Source organism: Stigmatopora nigra, chromosome 1 (genome assembly GCF_051989575.1).
Source record: "Stigmatopora nigra isolate UIUO_SnigA chromosome 1, RoL_Snig_1.1, whole genome shotgun sequence".
In the NCBI taxonomy this organism is placed as follows: Eukaryota; Metazoa; Chordata; class Actinopteri; order Syngnathiformes; family Syngnathidae; genus Stigmatopora; species Stigmatopora nigra.
In genome coordinates, this window is record NC_135508.1 from 8245001 (window position 1) to 8265452 (window position 20452).

The window sequence follows — 20452 nt, forward strand, 5'->3', positions numbered from 1 at the left end:
ATCAACTGGGGAAGCTGCCTTAAGTTCGACAAGGACGCCAACGTAGGCGGACGGTCGCCTTTGAGCACGACTGGCCGAGTCCGGTCCTCAAGTTTACCATATCTCCCTCCTCTCGCACACCCCACACCTAAATCAAATGATCAACTCGTCAGCAAGCTGTCCGGAAGCTTGATACCAATCCCGATGATTTGATTCAGGTGTGTTGGTGGAGGGAGATCTGGAAAACAGACCGGATAGGGTCTCTCTAGGACCGGATTTGGCCACTCCTGCCTTTGAGACAGTGTTGATCTTAGATCCACATATAACCCTGTGCTATTTCCTAGACCTTTTTCCACCTGTTCCACCGGAAGACGGGCAAAAGGGTCTCTACTTCTTTCTACGGCGACCCCCTGGTGGTCTTTCATCACATCAATGCCTACGAGATGGAGGATCATGTGGTGTTCGATCTGATCGCCTATAAGGACAGCAATCTATACGACATGTTCTACTTGAAGAACCTGAGGTTGAACGCTGAGAGCTTCATCGAGGCCAACGCCAAATCCTTGCCGCCCGTCTGCCAGCGCTTCGTCCTGCCGCTGAACGTGACCAAAGTAAGACGCGGGAAGCAAAACTGGGTTGCACTGAGTCAAACACTCCATTACGGATCTGATCTACAGTGATACCTTAACACATCCAAGTTAATTTTTTTGAAGTTATGGAACCAGTTTGCTTTACTTTCAAGTCCTCGCAGATTCCGCTAACTGTTTCTCCTTTAGGCATATTAAAGGAAGCCCCTCCCTCTCATCATGAATATAAGTGTGGAGCATGAAAAGGACTACCTGGCGGCTGCATTGTATGCTCTTATGTCAAAATTTTCTCGTATCTCAGAGCAAAAATGTCCTCGTAATTTTCATTGTATCTCAAATTTCCCGCATGTTAAGGTATTACTGTATTTAATACTATAAACATTTAACTGAATCAGATACATTTTAGCTAAAGCAATACAAATGTAACACTATTTTTGAGGTTATTGACAAGCTTGTTGCAGAATCTTGTTAGAATTTTGAAAGAAAGCCGTTATTGGTTTGATGAAATGTTTTATTCAATTATGTTGAGGACTCTGCAAAAGAAAGCAACCTGGTCAATCTGGCAGACACGACCGCCACAGCGGTCATGAAGGATGATGGTCAAGTCTATTGCCAGCCCCAAACGCTCTTCCTAGGTTAGTAAAGTCAGTTGCTACTTCTCATCTCATCTCATCTCATGTTCTGAACTGCTTCATCCTCATTAGCATGTTGAATTGGACAAAAAAAAAACCCTTCTCGACTATTTCGTTGTCCTTGTCATTCAAAATAGGACTGCACTGAATTCTTAGTTCTATCCCAATAGTATCTTTCTAACGGTTACGTTCTGGATGAACAATAAAAAAAATATATATATTGTCGACTACTTACGCCATTGTAGAAAAGGAGCAAAATCCCACTCAGACAAAATCTGTGCATCAGTAGAAAATGGAAGCCATGCTCATGTTTGCTATCTTTCACCAGGGATGGAGTTGCCCAACATCAACTACAAGTTCAACGGCAAAAAATACAGATACTTTTATGGCTCCAAAGTGGATTGGTCACCACAACCAAACAAGGTCAGCCTTTCAATTGTAGAGACAAGATCTTTTAAGCAGAGACCTGAAACATGACAAGGTTTTTCTTCCAGATTATCAAGGTTGACACAGTAGCCAAAAGCCACCTGGAATGGCATCAGGACAATTGCTACCCATCAGAGCCCGTGTTTGTTGCATCACCCGGGGCCGTGGATGAAGACGATGGTGAGCTCTCACCAAGTTTTTCTTTTTGGACTCTCATGATGTCACAGTTCTAACCATTCTACCACTTCATCTCAGGTGTCCTTTTGTCATCCGTCATCTCCCCGGACCCAAACACAGGCCCATTCATGCTTGTTCTCGACGCAAAGACACTGACAGAGCTGGCACGGGCCGACATTCCTGCAAACGTTCACTTGGATCTTCATGGACTTTTTATCCCGAGCAACAACTAACAGGAAAACAGGTCCAGCAACCAAAAAGTGGAATGATCGCTCCAAACATGAGGACACTAGTGACATTTGATATACCATTGTAGCCTACAACATCTTTTTTTAGGTTCCTCCCAAGAAAATGTCTGAGATCTGTGCAATATATTTGTATTGAATACAGTGTTCCCTCGCTACTTCGCGCTTCAGCGGACTCAGAGCTTCGCAGATTTTTTTCAGGATTTTTTTTTTTTAAAGATATTAAAATTATAAATTACATCTAGGTTAAAAATAAACATGTCACTCGTTAGGGACTCACTCGCATACCTGTCAACATGTTTTCCTGTATTTTATACCTTTTTTGGTCATTTGAAATTGTGTAAGGACTTTTAAATGGTTTTTTTTTTAAAGTATAAAATCGAAAAAACGAGTATTTACCAATTTCAGGTTATTTAGGTTACTGGTAGTATATGAAATGTCATTGTCGACTGCTAACATTGTCATTCTTTATGCAGGACATGCACATTCCCTTTTCAAGTCCCTGTCCACCTTTTCACTATTTATAGCGTGTCAGCAAGCAATGTACCAAAACAGTCGAGCCGCTTAGTGACATACAGCAACATCTAAAGAATCTGGAATTTAGTGCATACTGATTAAGCAACCACTATGTAAAAAAAATTACTTTTAAGTGTGCCCTATGTGAGTAAATATGTGATGCATTGCATTTGTGCATTTTTTAAACAAAATGTAATCGCTTATTAAGGGGAATTTCAATCATTACTAAGGGGAACAATTGGTCGAGGTTGACAAGTATGGAAACAAGACTCAAAAGTTTACTAGAAAGAAAATATTTGCTTCACATCTTAACATGTGAGTTGACGGAACCCTTGGCCACACACATACGCACTCATTACACAAGTTTCACGGGAATTTATTACATCAGCACTTCAGTAAAACATTTCCGAGGGTCATCCTCTGTCAACCTCCAACCGCTGCCGACGTGGCCCAAAAAAACGCACAGCAAAATCGACAGAGTCATCTTTATAACCGGCGACTGGCACTACCGCTGTTGGCTCGTGTTTTGTAGCATCCCACCCGCAACGTACCTCGGCACACCCGAAAAGCCAGGGCCCGTTAAGCTCGTCAGAGACTCCGTCGGTTTGGAGGCGGAGACGGGAAGCGACAGCAGCCAAGAATCAGAGCAGAGGACAAGAAAGACAACAGGCACGTCGGGATACTGAGAGTGAAATGTTTCAGAGTGGCACTTTTCCACCCGGGGCACGCCCAACCAGAGAGCTCTCACGGGGGAAAACCTTTCGTTCCGTGCGGTGATTGGAAGAGAGGTGCCGCCGTTTGAATGTGAGCGCCGCTCAGATGATCTCAAAGGTCTTTTTCAGTTCCATAATCAGCTGCCAGTCCGACTTCTGCATGTCATCCCGGAACCAGTTCTTCAGCGCGTCGATGGACGCCCGCGTGATCTGCAAAATGAATTTGACCGTGCAATTGACAATTAGCTCTCTGAAAGAGACACACATTTGCAGCAATTGTTGTAGTGCCCTCGACGTATTTCGCCTAAACGAAAGTAAATTATTCGTCTTCTCTGCGCAGCAGCCATCATATGGCGCGCAGTAAATAAAATCCATTTTTTTTTCTCTACACCTTTCCCTATGACGGCACCGTTTACACAGTAGCTCTGTCCACTCTTATGTTTTTCATATTTTACAACATGTTTTACATGGAAAATTAGAGCGAACATTGGTTCAGAATTATGCTTTTGAAATCAATAATGCAGAATGGTCAATAGCTAACACTCCCCGTGTAACAGAAAAGGAGAGTTGTAATAAATCCCCACACAAGACAAACATGGTGAATAAACTAATAAAACTGTAAATAAAAATGTCTTTAGTGAACATACATATGCACTGCTAGTACTATAAGGTAGGCTAATTGGTACGATTAATTGATTTAGTGCATATCGTGACAGGCGTAATAAAATCAGCAGCAGCTATTCCCTTGTGAATAACTGTGACCGCAATGACACAAAAACTGCTTTAGCGGGACTCACCTTGCTGACAATTATGTCGGTGGCTTCAAAATGTCGGCCGTACATCTTGGGCGCCTCGCCGGGAATGGGTTCAATTTTGATACAGATCTCTTGCCCTTTCTTGGCGGTGTCCACTGTCTTGTGGTTGATCTCGATGCTGGTGACTATACCGATGTCCACAAACTAAAATGCACACACACACACGCGTCATGAACAGCCTGTGACACGTTGTATGTCTCCCAGTTCAGTTTCCCCAACAGATCAGCATTGCTAATGGAAAACGCTGATAATTTACTCATATTATTGGCTTTGCTCTCAACTCCCTTTAGTGGTACTTTGCAAGTTCACTCACCCCTTTACTCGGAACGCACAGTGGTGTCCCTTGCCGAAGAATTCCTGCGTCCACGTTGACACCAATTACAATTGGATCTCTTGAGTTGAATATAAATTGCGGAAGGACACGTAACTTCACAGGAAACACCGCCACGTGCCTTTGGAATCACGCCAACACACAGGAAAAGTCCATTCATAACCGCACATTGAAATTGCACTTGAAAAGCTGGGATCTTACTTAAACTCTTCCTGTTTGGATTTTTTGTAGTCGTCGCGGAACTTGGTGAAGGCGTCAAAAAGATGGTAGATGATTTCCGCGGAGAAAATGCGGACGCCAAAGCTGTCGGCCATTTCCTGGCTATCTCGTTCCACCTTTACGTCAAACGCCAAAATCACAGCGTACCTGTGAAGAAAACAATAATCACGATGACTGGCGTCTAATCCAGTTGAAAATGCAAATAATAATAATGAAGAAAAATAAATATATTAATAAAAAAATTAAAAAATTAAAATGAATGTACTGTTGGTCATGCTCTAGCATGGCCGAAGCCTTCATCACATCCTTCTTGTGGACAGGACCAATGTTGATGCCGGAATACTGCGCACACAAACACATCACACTAATTTCAGGAAACTGATACTAGTACATATTAAGTAGTATATACTGATACTAGTAGCATCAGATAAGATTTTGCTGCAAAGTGTTGTTGAATATGGTCCTTAAGCGGTCATGTGTGGCTATACTTGAAATGGTGGCTAAATGTACATGTTGAATGGAAATACCAGCTAGAATTTTAAGTTTTATTAACACTAACTTTAATTCTGTTGTTTGAATACCGCTATCGCCATAGTCCAATTGGAGGATGTGTGATTATTGTCTAAGCATGGACTAAACATGAATAAATTGTGGTCATAGTTAGTTAATCAGTCTTCCCCAACAGAGCTCTTTAAGTAATCTAGTGAAAATGTCATTTTTTCCCCCAAAATCATTCAGTCCTAACCAACATCGACATGAGCATGAGTTTAAAGTGAAATTATCTTGGTTAGAAAGAGGGACAACAAGAAAATGCCCCCAAAATGGTATCGATGCGACACTAATTTTTATTCAATTTTTATTTCTCCTTTTAGAAATGTTGCCCATACAATATGTGAAATTGGGGTAATATATTAGAATGATTATTGGTACTCACAGGTACTTTAGATGTGCGCAAAAACTCTAACAGAGCCTCCAGGGATCCCAAGGTGGATGCTTGCACGTATACTCCTTTCTCCTCCAGCTTGAAGGAGTTCAAAGTTTGTTTGAGCTCATGAATTAGCTCGTCCTAAAAGACAGTACACATTTCAGATGGTTAGATTCCGGAGCTTCTGTGTGTATGTGTTTGTTGAGATGCGGGAATTATACCCTGAGAACGGGTATTTCATCCTCTTTATGCGCCACCAGCAAGGGAAGCCCTGCCAGCGTCTTTTCCAGGTCTTTACCCAGAATCTTCACACCCTGAGATGTTGATACCTCTTTATGCTTCTCATACTGGTTCTGCACATTGAAGAAAAAAAATACAAAATATCAATCATTTAAGGATTAAGAAGGCTTAAAACAGTACCTCAGCTGATACTGATACTTGGCTATACATGAACTTTTTGTTTACTGTGCAACACCTGAAGCCATTTCCTGTGCAATTTATAAAGAAGTCATTTGCTGAATAAATTATTTTTTTTAAAAGGGGCGACAAGTGGAGTTCTTCCAAGAAAAGGGGAACTACGTACGTTATCATTTAAATAAGATTCAACGACAAGCAGGTCAAATAGAAAAAAAATAACAGGGATAGTTAGTAAATCAGGAAAATACATATTTTCCACCGAAAATGCAAACACAAAACACAATTCTAATTAAAACGAAATGTGTTGAACATTAAGAATTGTCCTCTTGGACTGTGTTAATGAAAAAGACGCTTTATCGATTGGCCACCATTGGTTTCACATCATTAAATATTTCAAGTCGGGGCGTATACATTTCAATTCCTTTTAGACTACTGTATTTTCAGGACTATAAGGCGCACTTAAAAGTCTTAAATTTTCTCCAAAATAGACAGTGCGCCTTATATATGGAAAAAACAGAAAACGAAAAACCACCACTGTCGGATATTTAAAAAACAAACGCCTGAACTGAAATAATACTGTTAAATATGCAGATGCCATCTTAGTTTACAAAATCTTCCATCATATAGCTCGTCCCCCACTGCAAGATTTTATACAAAAAAATCCAAAACATCAACAATGGCTGGCTCTAGAGGTGACTGTGTAGTGAGTGCTTCATACCTGGAAGTCAATAGCAATTACCGTATTTCCACGACAATAAGGCGCACTTAAGTCTTAAATTTTCTCCAAAATAGACAGTGTGCCTTATAATACAGTGTGCCTTATAATACAGTGCACCTTATAATACAGTGCGCCTTATATATGGAAAAAAATTCATTCATTGAGGGTGCGCCTTATAGTCGTGAAAATACGGTAAGTTAACTTTACATAAGGAACAACGTACCTTGACCCGGAGCTCCTTGAGAGGAGGTGGCAAGAGCAGCCCTCTAATCTGTGTGATGATTGGTCCGTCCACTCCGGGAACAATGATGGTCTCACCTTCCCGTAGTCGCCCGTTGATGAGGATAACATCAATAGTGGTGCCCATTCCAGGCAAAGCTTTCACCTAACCCAAGCACAAAATCAGCACTTGACGTCGATTCTTGCGCTTTAGGTCTACGCGTTTACCTCCATGACTTGAGCTCGAAGCTCGTCGCAATGCGCGACCCGGCGGGCCAACATGGTCTGCGTCAGCTCGACTAGAAGCGCTATAAGATTTCCGATTCCGTCGCCGCTGTGAGCCGACGTGGGAACCAGCGACACGAAGGTCCTGGGGTCCTTGTTTTCGTAGTACAGGGCGGCATTGAGACTCTGGAGAGGCAGTGAGTAAGACCATTAGACAACGCGTTGGTGGATGCTAGCTTCTTAAACATCTTTGTGTAATCCAAGGCTTATTTTTAACTTCATTGAATAAACTTCACCAGCTGAGCAAACTCCACAATGATGGCCTTTGCCCTCTCGTCAAACTCATCCTTGGTGTTCTTCTTCTGTTTCTTCAGAGTTGCAAAGACGTCCGTCTCGGGACTTCTTTTCCAGTCGTACAAACGGTCAATCTGACGAGCAGAATGGACGATCACTAAAGACTGCTAGAATATAAGCAGCTAATGGGAAATCACCTTGTTGAGTGCCACAATGAAGGGACATTTTTTCTCCTTCAGCAAGTTAATGGACTCGATGGTCTGCGGTTCCAAACCGTGCATGATGTCCACCACCAGGATGGCAATATCACATAGGGAGCTACCTCGGTTCCTCAAGTTACTGGTCAAAAACAAGGATTTGTGAGGCCAAATGGCACTCCATTTTGGGTTTTTTTGCCGCCTCGCGGATCAGTTCTCCCACCTGAACGACTCGTGACCTGGTGTGTCGATGATCAACATGCCAGGGATCTTCATGTCTTCTTTGTCAAACTGCAAGGGCACAAAAACAAAAAACAAGTTGTGATATCGCAACCGTGTCCTTGTAAGTGCATGTGGTGGGTGAGTGTTATCGTACGTTTTTAACCATCTTGGTCTGCTCTTCAATGGTCTCTTTCGGGACGTTTGTGGCTCCAATCTGTTGGGTGATTCCTCCTGCTTCCCCATCCTGTACGTTGGTGTGTCGGAGCTGTGTTTGGGTGAAAAAAGCAAAAAGAGCGAGAATCGCCCGAGTTAACGAGTGCAGTGATTCCTTCTTTCAGCAGTGACACAAGGTAAATCCACTTGTCCATCAAATGATAGATTTAAGAAGCCAGTGTTGTGTACCTTATCGAGAATTTTGGTCTTCCCAGTATCGACGTGTCCAAGCACGCACACGACCGGCGCTCTCAACCGGTTGATGTCGACATTCTTGAGGTTTTGCACTTTCCGTTTCTACGAGGACCACAAGAGTTGTGTCAAAAGGATAAAGTTACCTCACCCCTCGGTTGCCGCGGACACTCGCCTCAATCCGCCTCTTAGCTCGGTCATACAGACGCTCTTCTTTGGTCCTGTCGTCGTCATCGTCCTCGCTCTCGCTGCTGTCGTCTTCGCTCTCCTTTGCCTTCTGCTTCTTGCTCTGGCCCACCGGCGCCTCCTTTGCCGGCTCCTCCTCCGGCGCCTCTTCACTTTCCTCTTCTTCGTCGTCATCCTCATCCTCTTCTTCTTCCTCCTCCTCCTCCTCTTCTTCTTCGCTAGCAGCGGGTTGCGGTTGGCTGACGTGCTGCTCTTTCACCTCAATGTGGACTTTTTTCAACTCTGCCAGAGAGTGTCTCCAATGAGTAAGGCCAACGGCCAATGAATGGCAGATACTCCCAAGCAACAATGTTCGATGGCTAACCTTTCTCCTCGTCACTGGCGATTGCCTCCCAATCATCCACGGCAAAATCTCCCTTCACCTCTAAGAAAGAAAAAAAACAAGCCAGGAGCCACCAAAGTTCAATCTTGCCACATCTGCCCATCATATGTACACACCTCCTACCTCTCACCTGGCTTTGGAGACGGTTTCACCACCTCGGGTTCTGGGGTAATGGGTTCCGCCGTCTCTGATGTTGGGGAGGTCACCGAAGGCGTTTCGGCTAAAAAAAGAAGAGAATGAGCAATGTAAAGGGAGAAGAGTACAAAGCATGCAGATAATTGTTAAACACAAAATTTATTTTGTTTAACAAAAGATATCGCTAATAAGAAATATTGTTTTTGTTAACGACAACATTTCCACAACGGTGGCGTGACGCTAACGAGCTAAAAATGTGTCTTGGGAGACGATTGAGGACACCAAACAGAGCAAAGTATTGCACACGCTAGGTCATGTGACTCAGAGTTCTGGCTTTAAGCTGCTGGATGTCAAAATAAAAGTATGCAAATGCATTATTTGTAAAAGTATTAAAGAAAAATGGTAAATCGTACCTTCTGGAGTTTGAGGAACAGGCCTTTTCTTTCTCTTGTCCGTGTACACGGGCTTCTTCTTTGGCATAGAGTCTTTGGATGGCACTTCCACACCTGCACGATGACACAAGTCAACCGATGTCATGCGATACGCGTTGCTGTGAACTAGTCTGGCCACCATACCTTGAGCCTGGAGCATTTTGAGCGTGGCCTCAGCCCGAGCCCGCGCCTCCTTCTGGGATTTAGTCATCAACTTGCCCTCCTTCTTCAGGCGCTCTTTCCGTTCCTTCTCCTTCTGCTTTTTCTTTTCTTTGCGCTCCTGCTCAAGGCGCTCCTGCGAGACAAAGAAAGCCCGTTATCAAATGCAGTTACAACACAGATAGACAGCGGGCAGTCGAAGCCAACAGGACGTCTGACTCCTTCAATAGGTTTCCTACCTGCTCCAGCCTCTGCTTCTCCAGCTCTTCCAGCCTCTTTATCTGCTCTTCCTCTTCTTTCTTGGCCCGCTCCTCCTCCTACAGTGACAAAGTGGAGCTCTGATGCCTAAAAAGCTCAATAGCAAGTATGTTGCCCTCCACACACTTCCAAAAGCCCACCTCCTTCATCTTGGCAAGAGCCTCCTGCATGGCCTTCACAGTGGCCTTGCTGGGTCCCTTTTTCTTCTCCTTTTCCTTCTCTTCTTTCTCTCCTTTCTTCTTTTTCTTGTCCTTTTTCTTCTTGTCCCCATCGTCTGATTGGACAAACACAATCAGGTCGACTGGTTTCTCGCCCGTGGCACGTGAAAGACTTACCGTCACCTGCCGCATCTGCTCCTTCCTGCTCATCCACGTCTAGGTCTGCAACAGAAGGCGCCTGCGGGGTGGGGGCGTCGGCCATCTTCTTCTCGGCTTCTTTCTTAACCTCTGCCTCCATCTCCTTCAGCTTCCTCTGCTTGAGCCTCTCCTCCTCCTTTTTCTTCTTTTCCCGCTCCTTTTTCTCCGCCTTCTTCTGGGCTGCGGTTTTCATCTTGAAGTTGCCCTCTTCCTCCGGCTGGTCCTCGTCCTCACTCTTTGCAGCTTTGCCTTTGCCCTTATTTTTCCTGTCCCTTTGAGAGACGAATTCTTCGTCATCGTCGGAATCGGCCTCTTTCTCGTTTCTGCTTGCGCCTTCATCCTCGTCTTCATCTGAGCCTGTAAGTCTCTTGGCGGCTTTTTTGCCTTTTTTGGCCTTGGAGCGAAAACCCGGGCCGCTCTCGTCATCAGAGTCGGACAGAGCGGCGGGTCCCACCTTGATGTGAAAGACTGGCATTAATAACAGCAGGCAGGTTTAAAATAAAATAAGATGTTGCCTTCTTCTTCTTCTTACCTCTTTCTGCTCTCCATTCCTTAATTCATCATCTACATTTTTGGCTTTATTGCTCTCCACCTCATCAGGGATGGCACCTTGCGCCTTCCCCTTCCTGGTTTTCTTCTTCTCTGCTTTAGGAGGCTCGATAACATCTTCTACCTCAACATCATTTTTCTACACAATGACATTGTAAAAGGACAGAAATTGGATTATTCACTCAAAAGTAAAAAGTATGACTCGAGATATCTCGCTCGCTAACGATTCCTGCCAGCCCTTTCCAGTTTGAATGAATTGGTCGTCTATTAGCATCAATGAGTTATGCTAATCAAACATAGCCTCTACTTTGCTAAACCCTTTCTTCATTGGTCAGATATATCAGAAAACTGCATGCTCAGGTCAGTTAATTTTTTACATGCAACAGATTTAATTCATTCATTTCCCATTTTGAGTGTTCTCACAAGGCTCACAGGGGTGCTGGAGCAAATCCCCACCAACTACACGCAGTAGCATAACACCCTGAATTGATTGCTAGCCAACTGTGGCAAAACGTGGGATGTTTTTTTTAAATCCCTCCCAATTGGGGCTACTTATTAGTCATTGTACCACCTTTAATGACTTTGAAATTCCTCAGAATTTTGAGAGCCAATGACAAAATAGGATGGGTATCTGAAGTCTGATAATCCATACCATTCCCTGCACGCCTTGTGTCTCCAAGGATAATTCCTCCAACTCCTTCAGGATGTCATCCTCACTGCAGCAGTTGAAAAAAATTAATTATGAGTAAAACAGGTGAGATAACCGTTTTTAAAAAAAGAATGCTACTTACTCAAAATCATCCTTCTTTCCTCCCTTTTTCTTCTTCTTCCCTTTTGAGTCTTTGGAGGATCCCGCGCCTTCAATTTTTGCAGCCAAAGCATCGAGGTCGTCATCTTTAGTGCTGAGGGAGTCAAAATCAGTCGGTCAAAAAAAAAACACTGTCAAAAGGGGAATAGACCTGTTCACTCTGGTCCCTCTATCAGAACAAGCGGACACGCTGACTCGACATTTGCTCACAACCTTTTTTCCCCCCTGCAACACCCCCGAATAGAATTTATTTACAGTGTGAAATCTGGGCACGTTTACTTAACAGGTAGTACTCTTCTGTTGGATGAATTGCAACGTTGAACACAGGTTAACTAACACTCATTGAAATCATGAGCTCATTGATGACGCCAACCCTCCCAGTTTAAATAAATCGGACGTCTAATGTTCTCAATGGCAGGGAATGAGTAAAATACTAGAAAATTATTTTTATTTCTTTTCGAATTTAGAATATTATTTGGATTAGGTTGGTTATTTGATCAATTGTGTGTTTGTTTTTACATTTTATGAATCTATAATTGCCAGCCATTATTTTCTTTATAAATCCCAGAAGTAGTCACTTATCCAATCGAATATTGATTGCATTTCACGATGTATAAAGGAAGAGGATTTTGGTCAGGGTCTCACTCTATATTGCTAGCGAGAAAACATAATTGGCATTGAAATAAGTCAAATTGGATCATTTCCCATGGCACACCTGGGAATTTCTCACAGCACTTAAACGCAAGAACACAGTCAGTGGTGGTCTGTCTACTATCTACAGTGGTTGTAAAATGTATGTTTACACTCGATTTTCAAATATGGTGACATGGTTGCACAAGTGCACACCTTCCTATAACCAGTGAGTATTTCCAGCCATGTATAGGTGCAAAAATAAGCAAAATTCTCTACACAACATACTTGATGTTGGTGAATTTCAAATTGGGACCTCTAAATTCACGCTTTTAATTTAACCTTTCAATCATCGAGTGTAGTTAACGTGCACATATTTCATATTCATTTTTTAAAAGAAATTTACATTGGGATAAAGTATAATTTTAACCAAAATATGGACTTCTGATGAAACTCACTTGGTCACGCCCCTTAAAGGCATACACACACAAATTTACTCCAGTGTCATTTTCGGCGTTACTATTAACCTTTCGAAAACAACTTTATTTACATTGTATTTTATCACTCAGTGCGATCTTTACAATCCGCAAAACAAAAAATATGTATTTTTGCCATAAACGCATCAATGATCCCAGAACAAATAAGAACAAGTACATCATGATACGATCGTAATCTTCAGCTGACTTTTGGACAGCTATATGCTAGCGATAATGCTAACATGGCTGGCTCTAGAAGTTGCTTTTAAAGAGTTTGAAAGCACGGCACGTAAACGATCTGTCTTGTTGTGTAACATCTGCTAAACTGCAAAATTCGGGAAAAATATTTAAGAATTCAACTCGCAGCCAGGGGCTCGTGGTTAGCCGCTAAGCTAACTGAGGTAGTCTGTGGCAAAAACTCGCAGGTTTTCGCGAGGGGTGAACAGAGGCCCGGTGGCGCTACGTGTTAGCTAGGAAAAAGCCATTATTAACATCGGCGGAGGATTTCCCTACCTGTCCTCCCCGGATTTCTTCTGTTTCTTTCCCATTACGAGAGCCGAGGTTCTCCGCTTCTCCACGCATGCACACGGTACACGAATGGATCACATCGATCAAAGATTGTCCTTGGTTTTCGCAGACAGGAGGTCACACTCCATTTGCTTTTCCAAAATGAAGAATTAAGTTTAAAAAGTGCATAACATTATATCTATATTTATCCGGAATTGGTTTCGAACGCAGAACAGCGTAGTTGGTTACACAATATTTAGAGGGATGATTTAGAAAAGTTAGAAAAAAACGTTTAGTTTGATTCATAGAAAAGTCACCAAGTGAGACAAGTTGCTTTGGCTTTTTTGCTAAGCATTTTAAACTTAACTTTAATCATTTGAGGTGCAAGTATAAAACTTAGCTCACAATATAATAAGTAAATATATTGTCATTTCAAATCATTTCCACCACCTTAATGATAAATACTAACATATTTTGACAGATTCAGGATGTCCCCTACCTAGTGTGCGTAGTCAGCTGTGAGGGGCTCCAGCACCCCCTGCGAACCTTGTGAGGATATGCAATTCAGAAGGCAGTGGCTCCTTAGCCGGTAACTGGTCAAATAGTCCCAGGGGCTATTTAGCCGGTAACCGGTCAAATGGCCTATATCGCCCCATATGGCTATTTAGCCGGTAAGAATTCTGGATGGGGTAAATGGTAAGAAACTATGGCAACGGAGCCACAGCCTAAATAATAGTCATTAACACCATCATGTGTGTGGAATCAATTAGTCTACATGAAAAAAAAACACTTATAAGCAGTGGCGGTCCGTGAATCTCCTTACGATGCCTTCAGCTGTTGGAATCGGCTAAGGTGCCAATGCCAATTCAGAAAAGGACTTAATTCTACTGCAAATTGTCTTATTATGTCATAAAAGGTTATAAAAATATATATACATCTAAAATATAATATTAAAAGTTATTTTAAAATATATGGAAATGCATTTCAAGAAGTTCAAATCCAGACTTGAATTGATTGAAATTCCATGGCATAAAATTACAACAGCCATTCATGCTCAAAGACGCTCTAGTGTTGAATTACTAAAACAATTCTGCATGTACGACTGAGTTTATGGGAGTGGTGCCCAAGGACAATAAACTATTGAGATGTTGTGTTTTGAGTTACAAACATGGTCATGCAATGAAATAAATATTCAAGTGAAGGAACAACTGTTGGATATACTCTAAGGTTGAGTTTAAACTTTATCCCATTGTAGCCAATATGGCATCACAAAGTCTCCGCAGTCTGTCCTGCTTTTCATGGCTCTCACAGCGCAACAGCATTGAAAAAGCTGCAGCAGTACGTTGTGGACAAAATCGCTCTCCCTCTAGCACCCCCCTCAGCTCACGACTCAAACTGAGCGGAAGCCAGTCAGTTGGAATGTCTAACTTACAGCTATCAATCACACCGTTTTTAACTTCTAAACACAGCTCGACAGAAGAAAGATCATCTGTCATTTTCAGTAGCGTTTGAACGCTGAACTTGGGCGTCTTTCCAAAGATCCAATCCCATCCTCGCAACTCTGCCGACCTGCCGCGGAGTCCCGGAAATGCGGCGTCATCAGCCGGATTCACCAAATTCATTGCAGCACTGCCGCCAAACTCTAATGACAAAAAAAACAAAATTGAAGAAAACAGCCAACTGATTATATACATCAAAACTGGCATTCACATAAAATAAGAAAGACAGTAGAATGTGTCCATTCATTACCAGTCCATTTGAATGGAAAATACTGCTTTAGTTTAGTGTTTATTTTAGTTCAGTAAACATTACAAATTGACAAATTGAATTGAGATTTTAATACCTGCACTGTACTGATCAGCCAGTGCTTCCAGTAGCTCCTTCCATGTCAGGGTGGGTTCATGATCCACCAAGTTGGTCACTGGGGAGGGCACACTAGGCGTGGCGTTGCTGCGGAGACCCTGGCAGGTGGAGTGCAACACAGGGGAGAGGGCCGAGTGGTCGGACGAGTGCAGCAAAGTACAGTGATGGTACGACGATTTACGGCTGATTCTCGAGGCACTCCCTGGAGTCAACAATATCATGTTAGGAAGACCAGAGACAAAGGATCCTCTTGGCATACAGTGAAAAACATGCCTGCTGTATGTTTTTAAGTTAAACTGGGTGGAGCAACTTTGGGAATTTAGCAGATTTTTTTTGCTCATATGCAAACCTACCTGTGATTTTGTAGTGCCCCTTCAAGAATATGTCGAACCGTTCAGTAGCTTTGACCTCTAGTCCGGGCCGGAGACAATTCAGGGCTCCGGTGATAACCTTCAAGTTCCTCTGGCGGTCATACGCCTTTTTTGAGGCAAAGAAGGTCAAGTTCAGGTTCCCTAGGTCATGGAAGACTGTGCCTCCACCACTTTGCCTGCGTGCCAAAGATATACCCGATCGCTTGATGAGCGACAGGTTGCACTCCTGCCACGGATTCTGGTGTCGTCCAATAACCACAGCTGGCGTGTTGCGACACAGCAACAGAATGTTACGTTGATTCAGATCCACATTGGCCTCAATCCATTCCTCCAGGGAAAGGTTCTCATGGACGTCTGTGGACTGGGAATACAGGACAAGTGCTCCATTGCTGCTGTTGCTCCACAGAGTGCTACAGGCACGAGTCAATGTTTTAAAATTATAAGTCCTGAAAGAGTCTCTGAAGAGAGACATTGTCTGTTTGATGTGTAACATGTCTGTCACCTCCACATGTCTGGGCGCTAAAGAATGACATAAAATGAAAACAGAGATGATTGGTAGCGTAGTGGTGACTGAATTGCAGTTGACATGCTTTTCACAAAAACCTTATGATTGACAAGGTGGCCAGAATATCATTTTAATTGTATTATTTAGCACAAATATCTACCACACAGATCTCACAACAACAACAAAAATCCGAGGGATCATCTACCGCTTTGTCATTCTAGACCAGGCTCCAAACTGTCACCAGTGGTAATTTTTCAGCCACTAGTATTAATAATGAAATAATCAATGTTAAATAGTAAAATTAAATTAATACTAATATAGCAATGACTGTGTATAATAGTTTAATAAAACATTCTCATTTCGTCCAAAATCACTAGTCATGTCAACATGAGCGCCTTCTTCGGCGCACACAAAATGACGTCACAACACGCCCTTGCTGATGACTTTTTTTTGCTAACTAGCTTAGCACCATCACGACTCTCATAGAGCTAAACACAAGTTGTTAAGAATGCATTCCTCTAAAATAAGACAATTACTGCTCATGCAAAAAAAAAAAAAAAAGTGAACAACGGTCCTTACGTTCTTAGGTAAAGAATAGTGGTTGAGGTACCGGCGGGCTTTGTGCGTCACTGTAATGCTGCCGTACAGATGCACCTGCTGAGTCAAATGATTCCACCCAAAGTGGCTCAAGTTATTATATTTTATTAAAAATCATTACAGACAGAAAATAAGCAATGTTGAAAATCAACTTATCAGCTTGCAAGGCTAAAAAATGGTGTCCCGATCGTTCTATTCTTATAACACTTTTTTTCCCAAAACCCATTTCTACAGGAGATATTACAGAACATATGGTAATTGTGTGGTTTGTTTTTAAACTTAAATATGGATTTACTTTTTTCGCACTCTACTTTTGTATACTTTATCAGCATAAAAACAAAAGTTTTTACAATCTTTTTAAATTCAGCTCATGCACATTTAAAGTTTTTATGTATTTATTTATTTAAAATTTATTTTTATGTATTTTATTATTTTGATTTATTTATTTATTTATTCATTTAGTTGTTTGTATTTATTTATTTAAATATTTATGTATTTTTTTTATTCAACTTATTTTTTTTATTTCAGTGTGGCCATTGCCCCTATGAGTCAGAGTTTGGAAGATAATTAACTATATCTTCACAACGGACTTGCATATACAGTACATGATAGGAATGAAATTGGCAAAAGAAAAATCTTGACTGGGCTAAGGGACAACAAAGCCAAGCAGGTTTGAATCCCCAAGATCCAAGTTCTGTTTCAAATATTGACTCCAAGAAAAGACACAAAAGTGGACATTACAGGTATTTGACCTGTACTACAGCAGTTCCTGGAAACCACTCAAAATAACTTTAAATAAAAATCATTTTTTAAATTATAATTATTTTTTATTGTTTACTGTATGTGAATTGTGTTTTTGAAACTTTAGCACTTACGTAGGAGGAGTTTTTTTTTTGTCATAAAACAATACAGTATGCTGGTTTTATGCTATTTGCTTTTATTTAAAAGCAAAGTCCAGAAAGTGTGTGTACAGTAATTTGGATTTCTATCAAATTATTCGTAAGATGTGCACTAAAGCGAGAGCTTTTTAAATTCTCAAAATCTTCTACAAACTGTAAATATTCCTGTTGATCCAGTGACAAGTTTTGTGTTTATTTAGTAAAACAAATATCAAGAGGCAACTTCATAAAAAGAGCAACATTTTGAAGGTGAAATGATGATTTGTGAGGGGGAAAAGGACAGAGAAGAGCATTTGAACATTCTTTTAATAATCCTTCATTTATTTTAAAGCCTGCAAAGCTTCAGCTTCAGGCTACTCATAAAGTTGGACTCTCTACTCCAAAGGTCCTTTGTGGAGAAAGACGCAAACAAACGTCTGTACCACAACGCCGAGCCGAGCCATGGCAAGTGAGGACAGTCGGCAGAAAACTTCCAAGGAAGTATATTTTGCCATATTACCAGATAAATACGAACCTTTGGTGGAAGATGATGGAAACCAAGAGACCCAAGAGGAAAGGTTGAAGCGGAAGGAGAAGAAGAAGAGGAGGAGGAAGAAGTACATTAGGGTGAGCAAATAAATTCTGTTGTTATCAATACTTATGTGTAGAATTTGCTGTTCAGCAATAAGGGTAATCGTGAAAGAATTTGTGCTGGGTCGATTCCTTCAATAAGTTATCAAGCTGAACAGTCTGTACTTTTGTAGAAGAGATAAAATACAGATACAGTATAGATAAAAAAAACTCTATAAAAAGTATTAGTAGGGTATTAGTACTACTGTTTTTAAAGGTGCCAAACAACATAATATCACTTACAGGCATAAAAGTGCATTTTTTTCATCGATTGGCCGGCCCTGCGACTGATAGTGAAGTATATTTATGTTTTTTCTATATTTCTGACCACTGACAGCCTGTTATGGTGTGTTTTTAGGGTATAGTTATCAGAAAAACTATTATGTTAACACATGCCTATTTAGCCTTATTATTATTGTTACTTTAATGTACTTAAATGTTTTTTCTTGTTTTCTGATATTTAAAAAATGCAACTTATAGTCGACTGGTAATAATATATAGTAATATTTCCCCTTTTAATTCTGTATTCTTCGGCTGGTGAGATTTATAGTCCGAAAAATATGGTAACGAGGAGGCGGGTCTATGGCCACCTGCATTTCCCGATTCGTTAGCGCACCAATGGAATTGTTCGTGAAATTGTCTTTAAACGGAAGCCGTCGGCGCCTGAAGCTCAGTTCTAACCATTAATGAGTTCATTGTAGACGTTATCTTGTGCAAATTTGGGTTGCTGCTCAATTGACTGTGCTAACAGATCGTCGAGGAGTTCCTCGATTATCTTTGCTTAGATTACTTAAGTGGTGTTTTTTGCTCAATTTTATGTAAATGGTTTCAAAGTAAATATTTGACCTCAGCAAACTAGGTTCTTTCTTTCATTCATTCATTTTCAACACCGCTTATCCCAGTCAAGGTGAAGTGTGCCGAGGGTGCCGGAGGCTACCCCAGCTGACTTCAGACGAAAGGCGGACTCGTACAACCAAAACTGGTCGTCACACACAGAGAAAGACAGACATTTTTAACTCACAATCACACCGCCACTTAGCGGGAATCGATTTCACGCTGTTTGCAAACGGAAGCTAGGCAAACTGGCTTTTTCTTAAATAATCATCGCCAGGGCGATTTTTTCCCCCAGATATTTTACGAATAATTGTAATTATTTTGTTACAAAAATGACAATGGCAATTATTTTAAGCAGTGAGATGCTTTCAATTTTTACATAAAGGAAAATATGACAACGTCCTGAATACTGTAGTGGAAGGGTGACAACTCGATTTCATGTGGGCCGGACAATTTTAGATATAATATTTAGAATTTTATATATGGATTAAATGAACTGGATGAAAGTCCCTGAATATTCAGTTTTTATAGATCTAAAACATTGTTTATTTTAACTTTTTTATAAATCTTTACATTTTACAAAATGATTTTTGAACTAGAAACAAAGAAAATATGGATTAAAAAAAATAGCAATTATCAATTTAAAAGGGAAAATCAGGAAATTTAGTATAGATCTATACTCTTTATTTTAATTTCATCCTAAAACAGAAAGTCGGCAATCATGATTTACTTTCCCGGGCCACACAAAATGATGCGGCGGGCCAGATTTGGCCCCCGGTCCGCCACTTTGACACCAGTGCTGTAGTAGGAAGAAAATTGTCTGTCTCCTTGTGCCCCGTGATCGGCCGACCACCAATTCGGGGTTTCCCCCGGCACAAAATCAGCTGAAATAGGTTGGAGCGAAAACGCAAGGCCGCGTATAACGGGGGAAGACTGTATAGTCACTATTTTGTGGATTTTCACTTATTACGGTGTTGCTGAAAAGTGAAATGAACTGTTTGAGTTTGAATTTCAACAACCTTTTCCTTCTGAGTCGACAGAATGTCAAGAAAGCCTGTAGCTTCACCTGGCGATGTCTGCTGTGTGGCTTGCAGAATTTGGCTGGTTCGCACTCCATGCCGATGTCACCGGTGGCCGTAGTGCTGGCACATCGCGCCTGATTGGCCCCGTCAACAGAATCTTGTGGAGTCTTCACTCAATTGTTTTTTATGTAGAATTGTTACTAGCTTTTCCTTCTTTTTTTTGCATTCTGCATTCATTTTTCTTCTTGTATACCACAGAATTTCTGTCACATGTGTGATATGACAGTAAATCCATTTAGATGTTCTTTTATATCCTGAATTTTAGTGAATTAAAATACAGTTTTGAAGGTTTAGTCTTTCTGATCTTGATTTTATTTTTCTACTACTTCCGTTAATTTAACTGTATGAAGAACATTAGTTGTTAATGTCATGACATTTCACTATTTCTCCAAGAAATGACATCCAAAACTATTAGAGATATTTTGTCTAAACATTTAATAATGTTCAGTTTTTCTGTTACTAACAGGGAAGTTTTGATTCAGGTTATTTTCCACTACCTTATTAAAATGATCAATGGATGAAAATAAACTAGGCAGCAACTGGTGGTTGCATA

General features: G+C 41.2%; 4 protein-coding genes across 5 annotated transcripts in view; 2 read left to right on the top strand and 2 right to left on the bottom strand.

Moving 5' to 3' along the window:
* Window positions 1–2223, top strand: part of bco1l (beta-carotene oxygenase 1, like) — a 7480-nt gene extending 5257 nt beyond the window's left edge. The window contains exons 6-11 of the mRNA XM_077724572.1: window positions 1–42; window positions 324–590; window positions 1096–1201; window positions 1527–1621; window positions 1693–1804; window positions 1880–2223. The exon at window positions 1–42 is cut by the window's left edge and continues 179 nt beyond it. Coding sequence (XP_077580698.1) covers window positions 1–42; window positions 324–590; window positions 1096–1201; window positions 1527–1621; window positions 1693–1804; window positions 1880–2034 — 777 coding nt within the window. The 3' untranslated portion in view covers window positions 2035–2223. The remainder of the gene's footprint in view (window positions 43–323; window positions 591–1095; window positions 1202–1526; window positions 1622–1692; window positions 1805–1879) is intronic.
* A 699-nt stretch (window positions 2224–2922) lies between these two features.
* eif5b (eukaryotic translation initiation factor 5B) lies at window positions 2923–13292 on the bottom strand. Its single transcript, XM_077725326.1, has 26 exons — window positions 13146–13292; window positions 11510–11620; window positions 11371–11434; window positions 10702–10857; window positions 10149–10623; window positions 9954–10087; window positions 9795–9872; window positions 9541–9691; window positions 9379–9471; window positions 8961–9050; window positions 8813–8872; window positions 8438–8730; window positions 8260–8367; window positions 8012–8122; window positions 7859–7926; window positions 7636–7777; window positions 7441–7572; window positions 7148–7330; window positions 6924–7085; window positions 5787–5918; window positions 5575–5706; window positions 4906–4982; window positions 4623–4787; window positions 4404–4542; window positions 4073–4234; window positions 2923–3485 (listed from the first exon to the last, which is right to left on the bottom strand). Exons 1-26 carry the CDS (start codon window positions 13178–13180, stop codon window positions 3378–3380), a joined length of 3561 nt encoding a protein of 1186 aa, XP_077581452.1. The 5' UTR covers window positions 13181–13292; the 3' UTR covers window positions 2923–3377.
* A 396-nt stretch (window positions 13293–13688) lies between these two features.
* lipt1 (lipoyltransferase 1) lies at window positions 13689–16545 on the bottom strand. 2 transcript variants are annotated; one of them, XM_077719987.1, is made up of 4 exons: window positions 16458–16545; window positions 15356–15892; window positions 14983–15204; window positions 13689–14781 (listed from the first exon to the last, which is right to left on the bottom strand). In XM_077719987.1, exons 2-4 carry the CDS (start codon window positions 15864–15866, stop codon window positions 14381–14383), a joined length of 1134 nt encoding a protein of 377 aa, XP_077576113.1. In that variant the 5' UTR covers window positions 15867–15892; window positions 16458–16545; the 3' UTR covers window positions 13689–14380. The 2 variants fall into 2 exon arrangements, with proteins under 2 accessions (XP_077576113.1, XP_077576111.1); XM_077719985.1 differs by lacking the exon at window positions 16458–16545 and adding an exon at window positions 16253–16394.
* A 1090-nt stretch (window positions 16546–17635) lies between these two features.
* On the top strand, window positions 17636–20190 carry LOC144204955 (uncharacterized). The gene is made up of 2 exons (XM_077728946.1): window positions 17636–17980; window positions 19858–20190. The coding sequence occupies exons 1-2, from the start codon at window positions 17816–17818 to the stop codon at window positions 19975–19977; spliced, it is 285 nt and encodes a 94-aa protein (XP_077585072.1). The 5' UTR covers window positions 17636–17815; the 3' UTR covers window positions 19978–20190.
* The last annotated feature ends 262 nt before the right edge of the window (window positions 20191–20452 follow it).

What these genes read in the sequence shown, in the direction of transcription:
- eif5b (XM_077725326.1), bottom strand. Translation starts at nt 13,180, where the DNA reads ATGGGAAAGAAACAGAAGAAATCCGGGGAGGACAG. An exon ending in AGCAGATGCGGCAGGTGACG is followed by an intron (nt 10,088 to 10,148) that starts GTAAGTCTTTCA and finishes TTGTCCAATCAG; the next exon opens with ACGATGGGGACAAGAAGAAA. An exon ending in ATGCTAGAGCATGACCAACA is followed by an intron (nt 4,788 to 4,905) that starts GTACATTCATTT and finishes TTTTCTTCACAG; the next exon opens with GTACGCTGTGATTTTGGCGT.
- lipt1 (XM_077719985.1), bottom strand. An exon ending in GGGGCACTACAAAATCACAG is followed by an intron (nt 15,205 to 15,355) that starts GTAGGTTTGCAT and finishes TGTTGACTCCAG; the next exon opens with GGAGTGCCTCGAGAATCAGC. An exon ending in GGCTGATCAGTACAGTGCAG is followed by an intron (nt 14,782 to 14,982) that starts GTATTAAAATCT and finishes TTTTGTCATTAG; the next exon opens with AGTTTGGCGGCAGTGCTGCA.
- LOC144204955 (XM_077728946.1), top strand. Translation starts at nt 17,816, where the DNA reads ATGGCAAGTGAGGACAGTCGGCAGAAAACTTCCAAGGAAGTATATTTT. An exon ending in GGAGGAAGAAGTACATTAGG is followed by an intron (nt 17,981 to 19,857) that starts GTGAGCAAATAA and finishes CTGAGTCGACAG; the next exon opens with AATGTCAAGAAAGCCTGTAG.